Source organism: Halictus rubicundus, chromosome 17 (assembly GCF_050948215.1).
Source record: "Halictus rubicundus isolate RS-2024b chromosome 17, iyHalRubi1_principal, whole genome shotgun sequence".
NCBI lineage: Eukaryota > Metazoa > Arthropoda > Insecta > Hymenoptera > Halictidae > Halictus > Halictus rubicundus.
Window position 1 is genome coordinate 5,058,505 of NC_135165.1, and position 23,326 is coordinate 5,081,830.

The 23,326-nt window shown below is 43.8% G+C and overlaps 1 protein-coding gene and 1 long non-coding RNA gene across 5 annotated transcripts in view; one reads left to right on the top strand and one right to left on the bottom strand.

The window, feature by feature from the left end:
* Window positions 1-23,326, top strand: part of Nolo (ADAMTS-like no long nerve cord) — a 347,161-nt gene that overhangs the window by 314,479 nt on the left and 9,356 nt on the right. For all 4 annotated transcript variants that reach the window (XM_076802679.1, XM_076802682.1, XM_076802680.1 and 1 more), the window contains 5 exons: window positions 1,727-1,829; window positions 5,197-5,295; window positions 17,490-17,631; window positions 18,342-18,435; window positions 22,123-22,520. In XM_076802679.1, coding sequence (XP_076658794.1) covers window positions 1,727-1,829; window positions 5,197-5,295; window positions 17,490-17,631; window positions 18,342-18,435; window positions 22,123-22,520 — 836 coding nt within the window. The remainder of the gene's footprint in view (window positions 1-1,726; window positions 1,830-5,196; window positions 5,296-17,489; window positions 17,632-18,341; window positions 18,436-22,122; window positions 22,521-23,326) is intronic.
* LOC143362620 (uncharacterized) lies at window positions 15,968-16,453 on the bottom strand. Its single transcript, XR_013083675.1, has 2 exons — window positions 16,176-16,453; window positions 15,968-16,073 (listed from the first exon to the last, which is right to left on the bottom strand). It is a non-coding gene; the product is annotated as an uncharacterized LOC143362620 (long non-coding RNA).

A 23,326-nucleotide genomic window follows, 5' to 3' on the forward strand; every position in this document is an offset into this window, starting at 1 on the left:
CGGGGACACCTGCACGGTGAACGGACGCACACGCGTGTTGCACTTTTGCAGAGAACAGGGGCATAAAGTTGCCAAGCCGGGCGGCTGTTACGCGATCGATGGATCCGTCTGGTGACTCGGGAGAACACTTTCGCCTGGCGAACACGCGACAGTAACGGAAATTGAAAAAGTCCGTGTCGATTAGTCCAATTGGTGCGAAGACTTTTCTCCTGTCTCTGCTGCTACCCCCTTCTGTCAACCCCATGACCGATGGAAATTCTTTAATTAGAGCAAACGAGTCCCCGGGGAGTCGGAAGGTCGTGAACGCTTGCGCGGATTTCCCCGAAAGTTTTGGGAATTTTTGTGCGTATAGAAAATCATGCTAATTCTTGAGAACCGAAACGATATGAATTTTTACATTGCTGATGAACGTAATACTTCTCTCTTGACAAGGATTTCTATGAATACAACTGTTCACACGTTCGATAGCAGCACTTCCGGTGAGGGTAGAATACCATGCAAAGTCACTGTCAGTCAGTGAATAAAAAATATCGAATTCCAGCTTTTTGTTGAAATTTTAGATTTAAAAATTTGTGCTAAAGGGAGTGTAGGGGTTAATTAAAAGTGTTTAGTGTAGAAGCTGCACTGTTGTAATGAGCAGAGAACACTCGATTGTTGGATTTACATTCCGAACGATGTTTCGAAAATATGGAGGAAGTCGTTCGATGTAAATGTCCTGTAGAAACCATAGTATTCCGGGGATATTAAAAATCAGCACGGTGGGCGATTACGACGTCTGGGGAGTTCGCACCCCTTCTTCCCAGCTCCGGCGATGAAAGCGTTCATTTTTTCACAAAAAGACATGCAAATATTAGGATTACCGTAGGCATACATGAATTTTAAACGCTCTCGGCGACCTCTTGGTCTCTCCGCCTTCCACGGGGTCGTTAAGTTAATAACTTTTTATCGAATCACGTGATTTCATGTCCGAAGAACTTTCGGGAGATTTCGCGCGGTTTCTTCAACTCGCGGTAACTGGCTGAAACTATCTTCTTATAGTGAATTATTTAACCAGCGTAAAAGAACGAATATATTGCAAAATCCGATCCAATTCCGTTCTTATAAATATTTTGTATAATCCGAGAAATCACTTATACGGGCTACTAATGTGAAAAATAGAATACATTTAAATTCAGTTTAAAGCTAATAAGTAAAATGCAATACAAATTTAATTTCAAGCTAATCAATTATGCAACAAATTTTCCGCTTTGAACATAGCTTTGCGAAAGAGATGCAAATACTGCAATGGAAAAAACGAATTTAGAGAGCAACGAAATTATCGTAATAAATGGTTTTTTAATTACTGTAGATATTTCCATTGCGATCATTACGAATTCTGCAGTCGGAAGACTCGGTTAAAGGATGAAGAAACCTGCAATGATTAATATTGAATTTTCGGAATATTGTTAAATCACCGGCGGGTAGAGGTAATGGTAGTTGGTGATAACAAACGGTGTCGAAGAAAAACGAGATTACGAAGGAGAAGCAAGAATGTGTGCACAATGCAATCTAATACATAAGATACAACTGTAGACGATTTCCACGGCGATCGTCGTTATTTCTGCAGCTTATGAAAGCCAGGGCACGCGGCATCGTCATTACGTAACATGATGGCGAGCTGCCACCAAACGAAAACGCTGTTATCGCGCGCGCGGAGAGTCTCCATTGATTCTTTTTACCTTTCCAGATGGGTAACCGGCGAATGGAGTATATGCAGCGCAAGCTGCGGGGGAGGATCCCGGACCAGAGCCATTTTCTGCACCGAGGAGAACGGCAATGAGACTACAAAGGTAAATAAGGGGCGGAATGGAGATAATTTAAATACGCGAAATCCCTTTATATTAAATTCCGGGATTTCGGCTCGGGGAGGATACGACCCGGTCCCGTTCCCGTGAAAAACAAGGCGCATCAGTGTTTTCCAACCCCGTGGCCATGCTGCCGGCTCGAAAACCGGGGAATATCCTCTTATAAATCGCGTCCGATCCTTATTCTATCGTCCCCGTAAGAAGATTCGATCCGATTTCGTACCTTACTTTTTCTCGTCGCTTCTTCCGCGATTTATCGACGCGAATCGAACCTAAACCACGATCACCGGTCGCCAAAGTGTTACACTTCACTGCTTTGTCAACCATTTTTGAGCCACAGAATTATTTCCTTTCTTCTTTGTCCGATTATTTAACGTATTCACTACTGGCGATTACCTGAAAGATTTTCGAAACGATAGTTTTAACCACTCAACTGTGTTTGACGAGTATACTCGTCACGAAGAAATGGCAATATTTTGTGTCACGACGAGTATACTCGTCAAAACGGCTATAATTCAAACAGCGGTTACTTTTTGCGACGCAACTTAGGTACACATTTTTCAAAGAGGTCGCAACAGCTAACTGGTTAATCTGAAGTCCTTCGGAAGAACAGATATTATTAGGCAATGTTATTCGAGATAACTTAATGGTTTACCCAGTGAAATTGTTATCACTATCGAGAAATATATAAGAAGCTCTCGATTGTTAATTATTTGATTTTGGAAAGACTAGTGAATAAGATTTTTGTGAGACTCTCCCGAGACTTCCGGTGGATAAAGTGTTAAAAAATTCGAGTACTGAGCTGTCCAAGGCCAATAGTCAGCCTACCGAAAATACTAATTTTCCTAGTACAATTTTCTGAACGTTTTACGCAGGGAGAGTGCTAAGCGTGCAGAATCTAAAAGGAACTTTTAGGGCAACCTATAATATTTCCAATGAATGAAACCACGATTTGAGCGTATCATTCGTGACAGTAGTGAACGTGGTAGTCGGAACTCATGCTGCGTTATTCACCGGTGTTTCGCCGGTTCCAGTTGCGGACTTTTACGGTTCATAATCCTCCGCGAATATAAATCCCGTGGAGTTGACTGGCGGCGTTATTCGCGGGCATAAATAGGTTAATAATTTCCTTCATCTTTGAAGATTCACGAGGTGCTCAGCCCTCTAGAACCGCCGAGAAGATACACGTCCAGCCATCCGTCCATCCATCCATCCATCCATTCGATGTCTACGACAGCCCCGCAAAATCCCACGAACCCTAACCCAGTTCGGTTCGTTTAAACTGGAAGGGCCGCCCGCGGTTCTGTGTCAACCACCGTAAAATCCTCTCATCCGAGACTCCACGAGCGCCTGAAACACGCGCACACGTTCCCCGAAGTACAGGGCGCCTAAAATCTATGGAACACCCTGGAGCATGAGTCGAAAAAATCCTTAAACGTTGAACACTCGACACTTCGAACGGCGCACAGTGGGCAAGTTGGACGAAATCGGATTCAAAATCGAGGAACTTTCGATAGGAATGAGGTAGTGCGATGAAATTTTTTTTAAACGAAAGCTGCAACTTTGTAGAATATGGGAAAATAGAGAGATTGTGGTACGAACGTTTTTTAACCTCGAGAAAATTCGTTAAACGCGCACAAATTCAAGAAAATTTTAGTTTTTCCAAAACCACGGGCGGAAAAAATTTTTTTTTAACATGCTATACATCATTTCCCATAGATTTTTTCACGCTGATTTCAAATCTGGTCTCAAAATTTGTCTACGACCTCAGGATTTTGCAAAAAATAGATTTTTGTGACAAAAACTAATGAAATCATTTTTTCGTTGAAATGATTGCATGGTAATAATCTCCATATTCTACAAAGTTTCAGCGTTAATTTAAACAAAATTTCACCGCTCTACCTCATTTCTATCGAAAGTTCTTTGATTTTGAATCCGATTTCGTCCAAATTGCCCACTGTACGGCACCCGAATTTTGTTCCGCACAAGTGTCACCCCTTTCATTCGTAGAAACGATCGGCAATTATTAATCGGCGCCCTTTGCACTGGACTTTATTTAATGGTTGCAACCATGAGAACTTCTTTGCCGAGAAATAAAAAAAGCAACTGATATACGTGGAAAAGACTTATTAGGTTGTCGTTCGTTTCGTTTTCAATTAATGTGCACGGTGCAAAATCAAAGTAGCTTTTAAGAAATCAAATTCCGTGGTCAAGTACGAAGGAGACTTGAAAATAAGAAAATATTAAGGAACGGATGATTGTTTATATATTGGATACACATATATCGTGTTATTTAATGATATTTAAGCTTACACATTACGTACGAAATTTTTACGGACGACCTAATAATATTTCCGAGATGAAGTCTTCGTTTGAAAAACGTCGAAGAACTTTTTGACCCCTTTCGCTATACCTTTCGTGTGTCCCTTATTTTTGGAGTACCCTGTACGTATGGTTAGACGTACGGTGCACCGCCGAGGATTTTCCTTCCACCCCCGTCGTCCACCCCCGCAGGTCTACCTGCGAAAAACGGCTAGACGGCTCTCTGGTTGGTAATAGGGGGTGTAATACGTGTAGTAATGTCTCGTCGACCGTACGATTATTCAGTGATTACGGGGTAAATTACGTTTGTTCTGAACTGCAAGGGCTGTGATAACTGTTGATACTTGATCTTGAAAATTCACCCTAAAACATCCCATTGCGAGAGTATACGAGCACGTTGCGACCGCTACAATATGTTTTCCATTAATCCCTAAGTGGACTTTCCATTTTTGAATCAATTAATTTATTTGATCCTGGAATGGACGACTGTTCACTTAAATCAAAAAATCCAAACGTTCAAAAGCAGTTAAAGAAACATTAATGTAATTATCTGAAAGTGTTGCGTGACGGACAATTATCGTGCAGATCGAAATGACAAAATAGTGAAAGAGTTTTGAAGCTATATAAAAATGGATTTAAAAGAAGCAAGAAAACTTGTGGAGTTTCAATTGGATCCAAAGGATTCTTATTTTACCCCCTCTTCTCATTACCAAATGTCAAATTTTTTTCTCAGATGATTCTGTAATTTTTTCTTTCAACGCAACAAAAGCAAAGACCAAGTGTTTCCACTTAGGGTTGTAAAATTAGTTTGCGGTTGCACGGTTACCGAATAAATTTAAAAAAATCGATCATATACAAAGGTAGAGATTCGACATAGTGTTTCGAGCGAACCAAACCAATAATTCGAATCTAGATCGAGGGATGGACCAGTCGAACCGAATAAAAAGATTGGAGACCTAACGTACGCCCCACGAAATCACTCGTCGGCCAAGATGAATGGTGTAAGAGCTTTAAATCCTTCTCGTTACAGCTGCCCGACCACAAGTGCAGTGGCATGCACAAGCCCCGTAACCAGGAGACCTGCAACACCATCTCCTGCCCCATGTGGGAGACCAATAAATGGAGCGAGGTGAGTACAAGAGAAACCTTGGATACCGGAACTGCGACCCTTGCGCGAGCCATGAACATGCAAAACGGGACGAGCGGTTGCTCGGTACAGATAGACGAGAGTCATTCGCTTGATGTTGGAATTTAGGGCTTTAGACGCCATGGGGAAGAGGAGTATTTATTGCCCTCCAACTTACCCTCTTAGCCATGGCTAAGGATCGCCGTATTTATTGTCGTTTTACACCGGAATCCCGGAATCATGAACTCCTTATTCTTGTCCGTCTCGTGGACCAGTCACACTCCTCGACAAGAAAATAAAATGAATAGGAAAATTAACAGAAAACAATATAAAAATTGACTTCCATCAAAGTCTCTGTTAACACTTTGACTGCCAAACTAGAAACCTCAAAAATGCCATAAAATCAAAGTAACTTATTTAACACTAGGTTTACGGAGCGTTAAAAGTGAGTATTTCACATTACTTTATAAAAATAAGAAGAACGTGTATCCAAGTTTTCAGCCATTTTTTTAAATAATATATACCTAAGGAAATAAGTTTGTTGAGTAATTCCACGTAGATGGATCTTCACAATCTCAATAATCGTAAATTAATAATATTAGAACCCGTCATTTTGACGGGTCCCGTAAACCTAGTGTCAATGAAATAAAAATTGGAAAAATTTTAATGTATGATATTGAGTAGTCCTCCAACTTTTTAGCATTTTACAGATCCAAATAAAATTTGGTACAGTGAATACATTAACGTAAAAATTCATTTTAAAACCTGGACAAATAATTCCGTCACCCACATATGGGTGACATGGCAGTCAACGTGTTAAATTTAACAATAATAATCTTAAGATTGCACAAAATCTCAGTACCCTCAAAAAAACAGTACCTGTCTTACTTGAACATAGGTGTTCACTTTTCCATTAATTTTATCGTTATGATACAAAGATTTTTTGTTTTAAAGAATCTTTTTCAATCCGTATAGTCTTGTGTAGATTGAAATTGATCGTTTTTACATGCCCGATAAAACGGCATTTACTTGTCGGATAAACACGGGACGTTAATCCGAATCCGAACGGGGTTAAGGGTGTTACACGAGTTCTAGGAACCTTTTGTCTCTTCGAGGGACGTTAACGGGTCGAGGCAGATGAACGTGTAACGTTTCTCCATCCAGTTATATCTGTCTATTCGTATCAGGAAATCCGATTTCCTCCGGGAACAGTAAACAGGTCGGGCTTGCTGATTGTTGCAAAGGGAAACGAAACTCGTTCAACAATTTGCTTTGTGTGAACTGGTTGTTTTGCTATCGTGCCGCGCCGAGGCTAACATCAAATTGCGGTGCTTCTTCCGTAATCGTTCGACAATTTTTTCACATGGGACCGCCAGTTAAAGTGAAACTTCTCTTTCGGAACGCGGTGGAACACCGTCAAGTAACTGCACTGTTGATTCCAGGCGTTTAATCTCTGAAACATAAACGACGAAACGTTTAAACAATTTGATCAAATTTTTACATTCTTCGGAACGTAATACAATCTCCAATAGAAGAAATAATACTATTTTTGCATTCAATTTCTAATAATTCATCAAGTCTAACTCTTCTCTTTACAACTTCTTAAAGAAATTGGCATTTTCTCGATTTTTCTTTGGGTTTTCAATTTTTTAACACCCCTTTTTGCAGTGAAAAAATCGGCAAAAATTCGCCAATACGTGCTCCGTAATCTGAGATATGTCAGATTTTTCTCAGAATTTTTGGACGCAACTAAAGCGGGTTTTCTTTAATTTTCCTTGCAACTGCCCTTAAGTGTCTGAATTTTTGCAGAAGGTGTTTCTTCTTGCTATAGTATTTTTGGTTTTGCAATGATTGAAGATACGATTGCACTTCCGTGAGAATTGACGCAATAGTTTGTTTGCGATAATTGTGTGTCTGTGATTTATATAGTAATATCGAATTCCATCACGTCGATCGGTGATCCTAGCGTTGAGAAGATTTTCAGCGAGAGGGAAAAGTCAAGGTTCGATGAATGAATTATAAAATAATGGTGCACGCCGTTTCGTTTCGTTTCGTTTTCTCGGAGTTCGGTAGAAGGCTTCGAACGTTCTGATATCCGGCAAGAATGGAGATATTGGCGTTGAGGAAAATTTAAACTGACGTGCCGGAAACGGCCGACAAGGAATCGAACATCGGTACGCATACAGAAGTTCGGCCGAGGCAAACTTTAAGAATCAAGTAATTCCGAGCGAGCTTCTCCGGTGTCCTGCAAAAAGGATCAACTTGCGAAGTCGAAGTATCCGAACGGAAGAAACTTCTTCTTGCCACTTTCAATATCGGCGGAAACTGAAAAACTCGTACACAATAGTCGTTCACCACTGTACGCGAGTGTTTGCCCACTTACGACTCCCAGTACTTATGTCAATACTAATTTTTGAGGTTTCGTTCACACTAGATTTACGGGACCCGCCAAAATGACGGATTTTAATATTTCTAATTTACGAATATTGAGATTGTAAAGACGCGTCCACGAGGAATTATTTAACAAATTGATTCCTTTGGGTATATATCATTTAAAAAAGTGGCTACAAATTTTGATAGATACAATCATGTTATTTTTATAAAGTAATGTAAAATAGTCACTTTTAGTGCTCCGTAAACCTAGGTGTTAAAGCCTTATCGAATTTAGAATAGAACGCACATGAAATTGAAGCCTACGAAGTAGACGTTCAACAATTTTCTGTTTGGCTCGCGTTTCGTGCAACGAATGCAGGCCACTTTTATTTCGCATAAAGGTCTGCTAATGAGCAATTACGCAAGAGCGATAGTTTTTATCATTCTCCCAGGACAAAGGGCATCGTCGCATCCCTCGGGAAACAACGAACAACGCGAAGCCTCGCCTCTTTCCGCAAGGCCAGTCAAAACGTGTCTAATTCCCATTCCAAACCGAATAGTGGCCGCGTGTGCTGGCAAATTGTGCTAAATAATTCAAGAGCCCTTCTCAGCCTCTTATTTCATGCATGCCCTCTTCCGCCATGTTTTCTGAACCCGGAAGCGTCGCTCGAGGACTAGACATTTTTTCGTCCTTTCAACGAGGACGTTGACGAAGTGGCAGCACAGCTGGAAGAGGCGTGTCTCTGTCCTTTTTTGCGGAGGGAGCGTCCAAGAAACGACGATGAGCGCGAACGCGCGCGTAGGCGAAGCGAGGGGAGGGGTTTGTTTGACGAGAAAATCGTCCTGTTTGATGTCGGCGGCCCGTTACGTCCTCAAAGAGAACGACACGGGGAGAGATTTCGCGTGCAGCCACTCTGACGAGGGAGGGTGAAACCGGTGTAACCGCGTTGCATTTATCGCAAAGACTGCAAAACTCACCCCCACCCCAGTTTTACGCGTCGCCTTTTCCGCGTTGGTTATTGGCAGGATCCGGGGAGTGTGGGAAACACGCTCGGTTGGCTACCTCGGTTTCGAGCAGATCTGATTTCGACGAGTTCCTGAAGAGCAGACTCCGTTGAGCGCGAACGCCGTCTGGGAACGTTTGAGCAAATGAACAGCTCGCCGAAATTGTGGTAAATTGCTCGTAAATTAATCGCGGACCTCCTTGCACAGCCGTAAGCTGTTGTTTGAAAGCGCCGGGACTTCCGGCGTTCAGCCTGTAATCCGCTATTCAGTGGACTCTGGAAATCGTTACGATGCACTTTCGTACGCATCGTTGCTTAGTCTCTAGATCACGAAAATTGTTATGACAAAAATCGAGAAAGTCTGAATCGCCGAGGGACGAGGGTAACATCCGCGACATTAGGGTCTTGCAATAAGACAGATCTTTCAATTGTCACAGCCGCCATGTTCGTTATTCAGTTGTTAGTGTCACATGTTATTTGTATTCAGTAAGGCTCGACGAGTCATCATGGATAGACACTCAGTTATTCAACGCGTTGAAATTATTAGAATTTATTGTCAAAGTTCTTGTTCAATTCGAGAAATGCGGCTGACAATTGGTCTCCAAGGTCTTGCGACTTGTCGCCATTAGATTTAATCTTGTGGAGCCACGTTGAGTCTCTTGTCTATTATTATTCGCGTTATCGGTGAGACACGACCTGATTTATGTGCCAGAAAATCGAAAATTTGTCGCATCGCTCCACCAAACGCGATGGTCATTTATATAATATTGTATTTCACGAATAATGTCGTGGAATGTTTTATATCAATTCAAAGTTGTATCGGTCTTATTGAAAGAGCTTGTACAACGTCGATCGCGCGGAAAGAAAGACCAGGCGATCGGGCGTCGTCCCCGAAGGGTTAAATCGATTGCTGCATCGAGAGAACCGCCGCCAAAGTGCGTCGCCGTTGCACATTTGCACTGTCGCTTGTCGTCCACATTTCCCCTGACATTTCCGCGTAACAAATGCGATTCAGATACAGAGGAAACGCATTGTAGAGGGTTTCGGACGACTCCGCGGCGCCTGTGGGAGCCGCGGGGGCTCGTTTTGGCACGATCCTCGATGACCGACTCTCTCCGCCGTGCCATTTCTTGCCCGGGACCGACAACTGTGTCCTGAAAAGCGCGATATCTGCTGGAACCGTTCCAGACATTCGGTCGCGGCCACGTCCGATTTCGTGCGTTTATGGAAATTTAAATCCACTCGAGGCCCCCCTCCCCCGGACGTTCTGCTCTCGGTCTTCGACTGTCCCGATAAATAGAATACAAAACACACCCCGAATCCTTTCATCCTTCGTTCCCTTCAATTCTTCATCTTCTGTCCCGACCCTTGGTCCTTCCGGTCCATTTTACCGACGTATTCGTCACATTTTTCTGATTGAAACGACTCCAAACACGGCATCGTTTGGATCCTATTTAGCTGTCTAATCCACGATACAGTGGAACCTCGATTATCCGAACAGTTACCTAACCACCTAGTCTTATCACATTCTTGACTCGTCACGAGTTAACTAAAGTTTTCAATGCCCAAACTTTGTTTGGGACAATATCATACCAAAAAAGAATATAGAAAGTTATATAAAAGATATGTCCAAAGTTCCATTTCAGTGCATTATGTATAAATAGAGTTTGTTGAAGTTTATATAGATTGTTTTACTGCCACATTCAATTACGAAATAATAGCTGGTGACATGAGATAGCTTTTGTATAAAATTGCCGGCCAACAATGTGATAAATTGTATATTTACTTAAATTGAATGTTTTGAATGACTACTAGTATTATTACTAGTATATATTTTGAATTATTACTAGTAGGGTTGTAGTATGTGCCATATCGTTGAATATTTTGAATTACTACTAGTATTATTACTAGTATATATTTTGAATTATTACTAGTAGGCTTGTAGTATGTGCCATATCGATGTCGTATTAAACTTACGTTTAACAAAGTGCGATTTAGAACGTTTTAGTCGATACGAAAATCACTGTACCAGGCAAAAATCCGTGGAAACGTTAAACAAATAATTGCTCGTCGGTCAAGACATCGTCGTCGGAGGTTGCGTCGGTGATTTCACCGGTGACCCCTTTTTCGGATGCATGGTGCGAGCTTGAGCAATGCTCGTTGAACGAGGTGCACGTGCACGTGCGCGGCGCTGCGCCTCGAATGCAATCGGCAACGGTGAATTCGCCGTCGAGTGGCGACACGGGGCATTTTCCGCGAGAATGCACTCTCTCGTCCTCTTCTTCGCGCCTCTCCTGTCGAACGGCTCTTATCGCGTATTTTTTTCTCCTTCGCCTTCCCGACCGACCGTTTGTCTTCCACATACTCGTTGCTCGCGTGAAACGCCCCCTTGAACGCCGCGAAATTGCCTCTTTCGCTCGGCAATCCTTGCGATCCCTTTCTCCGCGCGCATTCCACGCGGTTCGCGTGTTCTCGTTCTGTTTGACTCGTTGCTCGAAGGATCCTGTTGCAATCAAATTGCATCAAGGGCATCGGGAAGTATCTTGTTTTCGACCCTTCTCTTCGTCCCGAGGCCGGGTATAGACGCACTTCCTGCGACTGGTTGCGGGCCAAAGGTAACTGTAAAAGAGGACTATTTGTAAAATAGGTACGCGGGAATGCAATTCCGTGGTTATTTGGAATGTTGATATCAAGATACTGCGGTCCGAACTACAGTATTCTACATGCTTGCACTATCGCGCTACGAGTCTTTCAACCCCTTGCTTTATAACAACGACGCATCAATCATTGTGCTAAATGAAAAATGGTACAACGACGTTCACAAAAGTCTTCCAAGACCTTCGCAATTTTGTCTTTCAATTTCTCGTCTTTGTAAATGCGCAGAATCACCAAGGTTCTCGCAAATACTTCAAAATTCACGGGACCATGATAAAGGACAATAATAAAAGCTTCACCAGCGCACGCCAGAGCCGGAAGCAGCTCGACGAGCGAGAAAATATCGAGCCAGTTCATTTTCCCTCGAGAAGACGCGCTCAGAGGCAAACGTCGTTATTAATGGGCGCACGTACGTACAAGGACATCGCGACGTTTCTCCTCGAACGGTCGACGTCACGTAACAGCGCACCGTGTTTACGCGTGTTTTCGCGAACAGAGGCTGCATCCAGCAGAGACACACGATCGGTTAGGGGAACGTTGTCGGGGGCCGTTTCGACGCAGGAAATTAAAGTAACTCTCGCGCGCGACACACCGTTCCGTTTATATTCAGAGACAAACTGGAAACGCAAAGAAAGTTTCTTTGCCGAGGGGCAGGAGGGGGGGGGTGGGAGAAAAATAAAATTTTACAGCGTCGTATCTCAGGCGAGCTCGGTGGGAGTCTACCGAATGCAACGAGCTGCGGAAAACCGAGTCTGCGGGATGCAACTCGCGGCGATGCAACCTCGAGAGGCGCAAACAGACGCAACAATGAGGGACAAGTTGTACGAGGAAGGTCGAACGCGGACTGGAAAAGTCAGCACGGAGGATTCTCCAGCCCCGGGAATCCAGCTGGTTATGCTTTATTCATGAGGACCTGCTAAATGCGACCGCGGATATCGCGTTTCAGCCACTCGGATGCCAAACTGATCGGCTCCGTGAAACGAGAACTAGCGGAAAGCGATGTTGCAGAACTGTTCTTTGAAAATTCTCCACAGAAACTACAAACGCGTACGGCTAAATGCAGATTTCATATCGTACAACACAGTTACAGTGGCACCTACTAATATGTGTAGGTACAGCTGTGTGCAAATTAATGCGAATGCACCAATATTTTGAATGTTTTAATAATAGGCTGCAGATTTTATGCATTTGTGACAAAAATGGGTGAGCATTGCAGTGGACATATTAAAAAGATTTAAGGACATCCGCGTATTGGTTTCAACTCAATAAACTATTTAAAAGAAGAACATTTTTGTTTCGCTTCTGTGTCTTACTGCAATCAATGCAAACATTTTCCATTTTGCATAAAGATTCACAGTCTACTTACTAGTTTTCTCAAGTTGGCAACACGACTATGTCAACGGTAGCGGCCATTTTGTCGTACGTTTGATTAACTGGTCTACCACTGACATATTCACGTCCAAAAAAGAACTAATGAGACATTAAAAATATTGGTGTGTTCACATTAATTCGCACGCTACTGTAGCTGTTAGTATGAGCGAGAAATTAAATAAAATGTTTACAAATTCCATTTTCTGGTAGCAGGTCGCTGATATATGAAATTTCATTTTCGGAAACAAATTGTATATTCACAGAATTCTTCATTCTTCGTTCCCACATGTGCTTAGTTGATTTGTTCGTTTCCATCGATTGAGCGGCATATTTGTTACTATCGCCTCGCGATACGTAAACTAGCGGTGTCTCGTAACGAGGACACGTCCCCCGACACGGAATATTTTAAGGTCTCCTCTCGACCCTGGGAAAGATCCTGGGAAGAGGGAGAGGGGAGGCCGAGGTCGCAAATTGAAAGTTAAATTTTATTTTCCTTCCTCACCCGCTGGGAGATTACCCGGCACGCTTGTACCATTTCTGTTTCTGCTGTTGCCCGGAATTTTGTTCGTTTAATCCGGTCGAGTCTCGAGGATTGTTTGAATTTGTGGGGTTCGCGGAAAAGCAGCTGCTTATATTCGATGTTTATGCGTCGGCGTGAATGTTCATGAATATTCGGCCACTTGGGGCTAGACTGCGGATTTTTATGCAGAAGCTTCTGTATGTCGTGTTGTTGGAAAAATCCTGGGACGAATGGTAAAGTATCAGGCCACAAATCATTTCTGTTTGTAGTACGTGCTTTATCTACCAGTAATTTCCTGCTGGACCTTTTGAAATCCATGATGAACACTCGAGAATTTCTTAATGAACTGTAACGACAATAATTTCAGTAAATAATATGGATAATTAATTTGTTGATACGCACGTTTCCTCGTGATTCGAAACTTCGAAAGTCGAAGAGAACTGTTCCAGTCGTACATTTTTTCTGAAAAATCGTAGCCGAAGTTCGATGTAAAAGGAAAATGTTGCACAGGACGAGTCGATGACCAGAAGTCCCGGCAGCCAGCCCGGCGGCAGTTTCTTATCTGTACCGATAACAATGGGCGGCGAAGAGGGTGGCATCGAAGGCAGCATGAAAGTATCCTTCAGTCACGTGTAAACGAAAGTGTACGTGGTGTGATTTACGGCTCATCTCATGGTTGATCGATACACAATGGCGGTGCTCGTCTCCGCGCTGTCGAAGGAAACGATGCAAGGCCTGGCGGGGGCAGCGTGGAAATGGCGTCGGTATCCTTTTGCCAGCGATACATAAAGGCCAGCCTCTTATGCCCGTCAGCACGGTAATGATTTCATCCGAGGTTGGTGCCCGGACCAGCGAGAAAGAGGGGCGTACCACCCCCTCAACTTCCCCGGAAGACAGGAATTGATAGATTTCTCTCTTTTGTGAGCTCGGGAGCCATGCAAATATTGAACTGAAAGCACAGGGCTCCTTAAAGCACTCCCATGATATCGGACCTACTCGTGGAAGGGGTTGGATTCCGGAGAAAGACGCTGCGGGGTGGAAAAAGCTGCGGAGAGGAACGAGGGGAGAAACGGAGGGTAAGATTGGGTTGGTGGGAAGTTGGAGAACAGGGGAAACCGAGGGGAAGAAGCGCAAAAACAGAGGAAAAAGTGGATGTAGAAAAGTTAGCGCTGGAGAGGGAGTTGTTTGGCAAGGACTGGTACTATCCGATCCATTAATTGTCAATAAACGTTCCACCCGAAAGATGCAAACTAAAAAGTGCTTGAATCTTCTTTTGCGTTCTCTTGTACTTTTGAAACTACGTATGTTCCTTAAGCATTTCGACGAAATTCACTGCCAAATGTACCACGAAGAAGGGGTATTTCTTACAACCAGGATTTCCACCTTAAAAATCCGAATTAATTGCAGTACATGTATCCAGGTATTTAACATCTGTCCGATTTTTTCCAGAATTTTCCTTCACGACTAAATATGAAAAATAGGTGAAAACTGTACTAGATGTAGGGTTAAAATTTTACATATCCCAAGGGATTTTTGACCACCTTATCCCTTTGAACTAAAATGAGACGTAGGAAAGCTAGGAATAAAAAAAAGGAATTAATCGGTGAAGCCGTGGAGCATGTCCTATTGTCCACGAGACGCAATTTCGAGTGCCACTGCAATTGCTGACTGTTCGGTGGCGCATCGCAAAGGAATAGAGTCGCAAAGTTAGGGGAATGCAACGGGTTAGAGAAGAACAGGCGGGGAAAGGGTGCGGGGCGAGAAAGGTAAAAGAAGGTGATCGAACCGAGAAGTGAAACGGGGACAGAAGCAAACAGCGAGCTTGATGGGCGGGGACATCGGCGCGAGGGCGGAGGCGGACGAAAAGGCCAGAGTGCCTAAGTCGAGCGGGTTTCCGCTTTTCCGTCCGTGTCACCTTTCCACCTTCGACGTCTTGAACGATAGCTCCGGCATCCGAGGCTTTTTGTTCAACGTTTTTCTCGCGTTTCATCGTGCTCGCCGCCCCTAAACCGCTCAACCCGCTCCCCGATCAAGCGGACTTTATTCTGGCTGAGAGAAGTTTGAGGCCACCTCGAACGAGACGCCTGGCTTCCTGTGAACTGGAAACGGTACCCGCCACTTCGGATTCGGCTGCGATTCGCTCCGACGTAGAAGCGAATCTGACCGGCCCCGTTCGAAACAGAAACGTTCCCCGATCCTCTATCTTGCTAGCCAATCAATTCGAGCGAAACGCCTCCGAACGATCTCCGGAGCTCGATGAAACCGTGCATACAGGAATTTTAGAACCTCCAGACCTGGGATAACGGATAAAAACTTGGATAAGTGGTCGCAGTTATCGTTGGAATTCGAAAAACCTCTTACCCTACGGTTTTAGCCTCTTTGAAGGCCGGCTGCTCTAGAGCTTTGCGTTTCAGTGATTTTCGGATCGTTTCGAGGGCATGGATATGTTAATTAAGAGTCGGATCGTTTCGCTGGTTTGTCCTTAAAGCCAGGAAGAATGGAGATTCTAAGTCAGAAGTGATCAACAGAAGCAATTACTCGGCGTCTTCCGTGACAGGAAACAAAGAGGTCAGCCGACGAGCTTTGTTTCCGGATTTACAGACCTCGCCGAGAGAATTCGTTCGATGTTTCTGCATGTCACGCCCAGTGTTCGCGAGCCTCAGACACTCGGACGAATAATGAAGCCCTGAACCCGCGGAAGTTAAAAAACGTTCCTGCCTTTCGAGGCCGATGCTCATTTCCGCCGGCGAAATCATTCCCCGAAGGATGCTCGCGCTTGATGTAATTGAATGCAGACCTCGATTTTCTGGAACTGACTGCGCGCGTGGTTCACCCGATCTAATTCCAGAAAATGTTTCCTGCAATTAAAAGTTTGAAGAATGTACAAAACGGCGGAGATTTTGGCAGACATTCGTAGAATAATGGACGTGTAAAAAAGAATTGATCGACCACCGTCCGACCTTGTAGGAACTAGTGAGCCCTCTTTTTGAATTAGCATGAGGTCCAAGGCCACGCGAGCTTTCAAATCCTGTACGTCCAAACGTTTTCTCCTTTTCATAGCGTTTATTCCGTTCCTTTTCAACTGGCCCGGCTCACTCCGTTCCGATAATGATCTCCGAGGTCTCGCGCAGCCCTCGTTAGATCTTTTAAGTCTTCGGAACGTTAGAATGGAACCTAGCAAGTACCACTTAGTATACTGAAATTAGATTCCACCGTTGCGTCACGAGAGTTTACTGTTACCAAGGTTCCCCTGCCTTTTCTTCGCATCACCCTATACCCGTGTTTCACCCTATTTCTATGGACTTTAACCCGCCGGGAAAGTATTACCTTGACCCACACGCTTTTCCGTTTTCTCTTGCCGCGCCCGTTTCGCGAGAGATACGCCTCCGGTGAAACTGTCGAACAGAAATTTCGCAAATCCAAGATTTCGCAAGACGATGCAACCTGCAACGATTCAGCGGAAAAGGAAACGTCGTTGCTTATCGCTGGACCGTTCAATTTTCCTGCACAAAAGATGCAACACTCGGAAATTTATTTCCTTCGTCGATGAACCCACCGCGCGGAATGTGCAATGAAAATGTAGTCGACGAGTTGTACGTTTAGCGAACTTTTAAAGATTCTTCGCGGGTCCTCTTCGTACATTTTTTACATGTACCAAACATTAATCAACCGCGGTATAGCGATTCCTTTCCCTACGAATTAATTAATCAGTGCTTCGCCCGAGTTACACGATTTATCAAAACTTGTTCCAAGGAAACACAAAGACGAAGTTATCAGTTGGAAGTTCCGAGTAACTGCGCGGAGACCGTCGTTACAAAATTTAGTTTTCGCCTTTGCGTAACATGATCAATGGAAATCTCTTGACACAGCTTTTTGGAATGACACGAACATTTCTTGCTGTGGTAGAAGAAGACATCACAATTATATCTTTGCAAGATCCCGGTCGTATCTTGCCAATGGTCCCTTCTGAAAATAAAAATGGTTTTAATTTTTACACGAGATGGTGAATGAAAATCTTTAGATAAAACTTGTTAGAATGAAGTTGTAGAACATTTTTCGAGGTCGGACGAGATCGCAAAGTCACCGATATTTTTGCTGGTTGTGCTTGGCGCGAGGGGCGGATGGGACGAAAGGAATTCGACAGTCTCGAGATAGCCCGTTAATTATTTCGCCCACGTTCCGGTTTCTTTCGCTGCATCACGCTCCCATCGGTCCCGTTTGCAAGCAATTTGCGCCAGCAGCATGAAATTTACCTTTCCCCCTGTGATCGATAGTGTTCTGTGACCTGTGGCACCGGCATCAAGACGAGGACGGTCGAGTGCAGGGACGCTGTTGGTTCCATCTCGACGGACTGCGATCCTGTTGAACGGCCGCACACCGAGCAGGAGTGCAAAACAAACATCGTCTGTCCGATATGTAAGTTTTATAAGTTACATTCCTATGCGGCCGCGTCGAGTGCCATTCCCGCGACGATCAGCTCGGGCTTATACAGGGTGTCCATCGATTAAGAGCTCATTTCCATTTTCCAATCCCAAAGGCCGAAGACTCGCCCTTATTTTGCAAACTACTTCCCGTAGAATTATTTTTTAAGAACTTTCACGCTTCACACTGGCTCCTAGAAGATTAACACAAACGTCACATGTTAACTTTTAACTCAAACAAATTTCTTTTGACAACAATTAATCCCCCATTGCACGATAGTTATAATCAAAATCGTATTTTTATCTTTAAAAGAATTCTGAATAAATTCAATTAACTTTGGGAATATTCAACATCACATTAATATTTATCGGTGATAAAATTGTTGATCGAATATTTCATAGACTGCGGATCTTTATGCATTGATGGCCTTTGAAAATTTTCAAACATTGTTATAGTATGAAATTCCACAGAATTTAGTAGGATTTTAATTTATTCCAGATCTACAGAGGCTACTGCCGCTAAAAATTAGATTTGTTTCCACTTTCCTAAAATTTGCCTACAAAAATTGAAAATTGCATAAACATCCGCAGTCTAGTAATGAGTCAGTAACTAAAGGGTTAATAAATTATCCACCGAGATCGCAGAAATCTTTTCCACGTTCGCCCTTGAATTCCGGGACAAGATAGGAAACGATCATTTTTCAGACGCCGATGAGATGACTCAACCCCTGATGCAGCCATACCCGCCGCCGCCAGTGTCGGAGAAGCTAATCGATCAGCCGATCCCATCGGAATCCACGTGAGTACTGTCCAAGATCGCTACAATAATAGTGAAACATAGTGAAACATAGTGAAACATAGTGAAACGCGTGTACACGTGTCGTCCAGGTGTCCTAAAACGTGTGTAGAGGGTTGATAGAACCTTTCGTCGCTTGCCCTGGAAAGAAAGTTATTGTACAACAGCTAGATAGAAAATCTCTCCGCGTTGAAAGCATTCATTTCTTGACGTGAATTGATCTGTCCCGACAGATATACGATCTACTTTGCCTGTGGCTGGTTGTATCTGAGGTATCCCATTACTGTGTCTCTTTCTTCTATCAGTTTAACTCTTCTTCTCTCTCTTCTGTTTTTTCTTCTTCTCTACTTCCACTCCCTCCCCCAATTTCACTCGCACCCCCGTGGTCTGTCTCTATTTCTCTGCTTCCATTTTTCTTTTTATCTTCCACCCTGTTCCCCGGCTTTCACCGACCTCCAGTCGTCGCGACGCATCCCCAATCCGCCTCCTTTGAATTTTCCTCTGTTTTTCTTTGTTAGCAAACCACCCCTCCTATCCGAATCACTCAACCCCGAACAACGCTTGCGTAGAAATTCCCCCGCACGCTTTTGTAACTCACCGCAGAGCCGCGAAGTCCGACTATGCTTGTCGTTTTAGGGCTAAATCGGGGCTAAGTTTTAGAAACATCCATCCCCAACACCAACCCCCGCGACAGCCTCCACCGCGAGTCCAAGCTGAAACCCCTCGACTCGTCCCGTCAGTTTGCCGATCCTTTCTGTCACGGAAGAATCGGGGAAAACGTTTTTTTAAGCGAGGTCCTTCTCGAAGTCGAAAGCAAATCAAGGGGATCGAGAAGCTTTTGTGCCGGCGAACAAAGTCTGTAAGGGTGTTTCACGCAATTAGCTCCTCCAACTTCGATAATTCCGTGAAATTATGGTTGTGTAACGAAGAGGGATTCAGCTTCTCGAGGACGATGTTGCCAATACTTTAAAAATCGAAGAGTTAATTTTACGTGCAATTTTCAAATGTATGCCGATCGAATCGTCGCAGATTTCAAGCCCATGCGAGGGTTGAACTGCAATCGATAAGCGAATCTCTGGCACACTGAAAAAAGCAACCCCTTCGGATGCGGCGCGTCAGCAAGAAATCCCGTGGGGGAAGGCGATTAGTAGTTTCATTTAATGATAATGTTTATTTCGTTCGTCTCGTAAGAGAATAGAAATTTTTCGGCGAGCCGAGGAGAATGGTTTCGCGACGGTCTCCATTTTCTGCTGACGCGCAACAGTTTTCCAACTTGAATCTCTCTCCAACCCCGCCGCTGAAATTCAACGCAGCTTAATCTCCCCAGCCTCCAGTTTCTTTCTCTCTCTCTTTCTCTCTCTCTCTCTCTCTGTCTCTCTCTGCTAGGATTTCCTTTTTCTTTCTTTTGCTTAACGTTTTCCTGCCTCTTGCTCCTAATGCATTTATGAGATTACGAGATTTACCGTGATTTAATTAGCGCATAACGCGAATGCCGTAGAACAAGCATTAGCATAGACTTACGATGATAATGTTACGTCGACTATTATCGTACACCGTTTCTTCGCCGATGTTTTCCCACCCACGCTCCACTCCCTTAGCCCTTTTTCTGGCTTGCGTATTCCACGGTAACCCCGTAGGCTTAGCATGCATAATTTATACCGTAGAACTGTCTACATGTGCTCGCCTGTTGGACTTCACGCAGGTTCCTGCCTACAGATTGCTTCCTCCTGCGAGGATCGACGTCCTTTTCGCCGAAACCTATCGGTCGACTTGTCTAATTAAATCGAATAGGTCTGTCCGAATGTTGATCGACTATCTGCGATGTACGAAGTCCGTTTCCGAACCTCCACGATTTATTTCTCATAATTCTTGCCCATAAAAGGTCTCTCGGATTGAACTTTCACCTTTCACCGCATGATTTCTTTCACAGCCGTGGTGATCACAACTTCTTTCTGTTTAATAATTTCCTATAAGAAACAGAACATTTATAATTAGGATATCTACAGTTAGCTTAGTGCCTATATATTGTTTACAAAAAGATAGAATTCCGCTTTGAAAGGTACAAATAACATCCACGTTAACAAAATTCGACGTTACAAGACAGGGGGTTGAAAGTGCAACGAAATTCAGTCCTGAAGAATTGAAAATTGATAAAATTTCTCCTTCAGTTGAATGGTCTTAATCAATCGGAAATAATACATCAACCTTCTGAGATTCGTTTAATTTCTCCATTGTTTTAAATGGCACCACATCATTCCTGCCATAAATGCATAAAATCCGCAGTCTACCGGGTTCAGCGTTAATTTTTTATGAAATCTGCCGAAACGAGAAAACAGGAAGCTTTGGGGACATTATCCGTGCAGGGAGGATGCATTGTCGATTTCCAGTCAGTCGGATCGTGAAAGGCAGAGTTAAAAAGATTATTGACGACAAGAATCATCGATTCGCGACCGAAAATAGACAGCCGAGGAGTTCGAAACGGGTTCTGTCTCTCTCTCTCTCTCTCTCTCTCTCTCTCTCTCTCTCTCTCTCTCTCTCGGATCGCGTCGACCGAACGAGGACCGAGAGGAACGACTCCATCGTTCTCTGAAAAGCCGACTCCCGAATAACCGAGCATTATTTATTCAGTTTAATCGATGACGCGAGAGACGTGCACGCGTCGCTTTAGGAACTACAGGAATAGCTGTGCAGAGGGCCAATAAATTCCTCGCGCTCCGCGAGCGTCACGACGTTTGTCCAACGAATAAAAAGAGACGAATGCACCCGCGTAGAATCAGCTCCTTTCATGTTCGTTGATTTATCGCGTTTCCCCAACCCGAGACCGGGACCAATGAATAACTGTTCGCTTCAAGCCACCGTTCCAAATACTGTCGTATTATATCGCGGTGATTGTTCAATTATTTCTACCGGCTCCGTTCGAGCCATTAAGAACACATCTTCCGGCTCAAATATTGACTTCGCTTGTAGCAAAAAGGTATTGGTCGTTCAACGCTGGATAGAGATGACAGACGAGAACGTAGAATTGCTAGATTAGCAAGACCTCTATTGTTCGAACCAATAGGCGGTCAAGCATCTTCTATAGAATTTTTTGAACAATGAAAAGGAGTGATCACTTACGTGATCATTTGTAGAAAATGGATTCGAACGGAAAGTTCGAACCTCTATCAGAGGTTCTATTATAGTGCAATGAAAATAAAATTTCAATTTTCTCAAACATTTTGCTATGTCAATTTTTAAAAAGCCAACTTTGAAAGACCGATTCTTTGCTCTGCGATTCTCTTTCCAAATTGTGATCACCGTAAGAACGTTGACAAACTTGAACCTGGCAGAGATGAAAAGCCTGACCCGGATTGCTCCCAGGGGCAACATTCAACGACGTCCAAGTGCCAGAATATGAGCCGCTCGTAGATCCTAAAAAAAATTAATTCACTTACTAGATTATAATAGAAGTTAACTTTTAAGTTTGCTAAAAACAAATGTACAAATGTACAAAGTGCCAAGTATAATGTCAACTGGAACGGCAGTTAATTGGCCTGTGAGCGGCTCGTACCTCTAGCTCCGCCCAGAGCAGCTCCAGTGGGCGTGGTCTCGCTCTCGCCGGAGTCGGAGCAGTGCTCCAGGGGGCAATCATCGCACGTGCCTGCCCCAGGTCAGAAATCTGAATCATCGTCATACCGATCGACCCTCCAGGTTCATCGCCGACGATTGGTCGCCGTGCAGCGTCACCTGCGGCGAAGGCATCCGGCATCGCGACGTCAAGTGCAAGATCTTCCTCGAATTCAGCCGGACCATCGCCAATCTGCCGGATCGACAGTGCTCGGGCCCGAAGCCGATCCAGACCGAGAAGTGCATGATGGAACCCTGCGGAATGATAGAGAACAACCTGTCCTTCGGTATCGACGCTGTCGGCGACAGCGGATACGCTGAGCCCAGCCTGACCGACGACAGCTATAATAGACCATCAGGAGGTAGTTCCGGGGGAAGTGGCTACGATTCTGGGATCAAGGTTGCGCCAGGAAGCGATGTCGAGACCACCTACTCCTGGAAAGAAGCTGGCTATACTTCCTGCAGTGCTACGTGCTTAGGGGGTGAGTCGGATTTCGATGAATTTAACTTCAGGGTCTTCTTTGACCCATTCACATTACTGTTCCTCCGTTACCATAATTAATGTTTATAAATCATTCACGAAGAAGGGTGATTCTTAGGTCACAGCACATCGGGAAGAAACGTGAGATTTCAGAATGACGTATTTTTTAAAGGGTTGAAATATGATTATCCTCTTCATACTTGCCATACCTGCACAGAAAAAACCACTCTTTAACGCTGTATGACTATACTTGAACTAATTCCTATCAGTATAAAAATATAGTGAGATAAAGTACGCCAGTTTGGATAGAAAATGTTATTGTTTCGAGACGAATAGACTACCCTGTTTTCTCAAAGCTTTCGCAAAAGTTAAATGAAAAGTTATTGGACGGTTTTTAGACAGCAAAATTGTGGAACGTGATCTTAATGGAAAAGTGTCCACCGACAATCGAAAATAGGAGATCGGCTATTAATTTGACAAAAAGTTCATTAAAACTGCCACTTAACAAGGACCGTTATCGAGGCTCGTAGGACTTTTCAGTGGAATTATCTACCTCCGACCGTGATCATTAGTTTTACATAAATACTGTACTACAGTCGACGATAATCAGCCGGGAACATAAGTCAGGGTATTATCGAAAATCAGATCGGGAAGGATTAACGGAACGTATCTAGGGTTCGTTTCGCAGAGAGCGTTTAATTATTCGGGATAATTAGATGAGATTGTGCTAGTAATGGCGATTACCGTCGATCGAATATCGAGTCGATATTATAAAAGCCCGCGCGATTTGTGTTAACGTATTCGGCA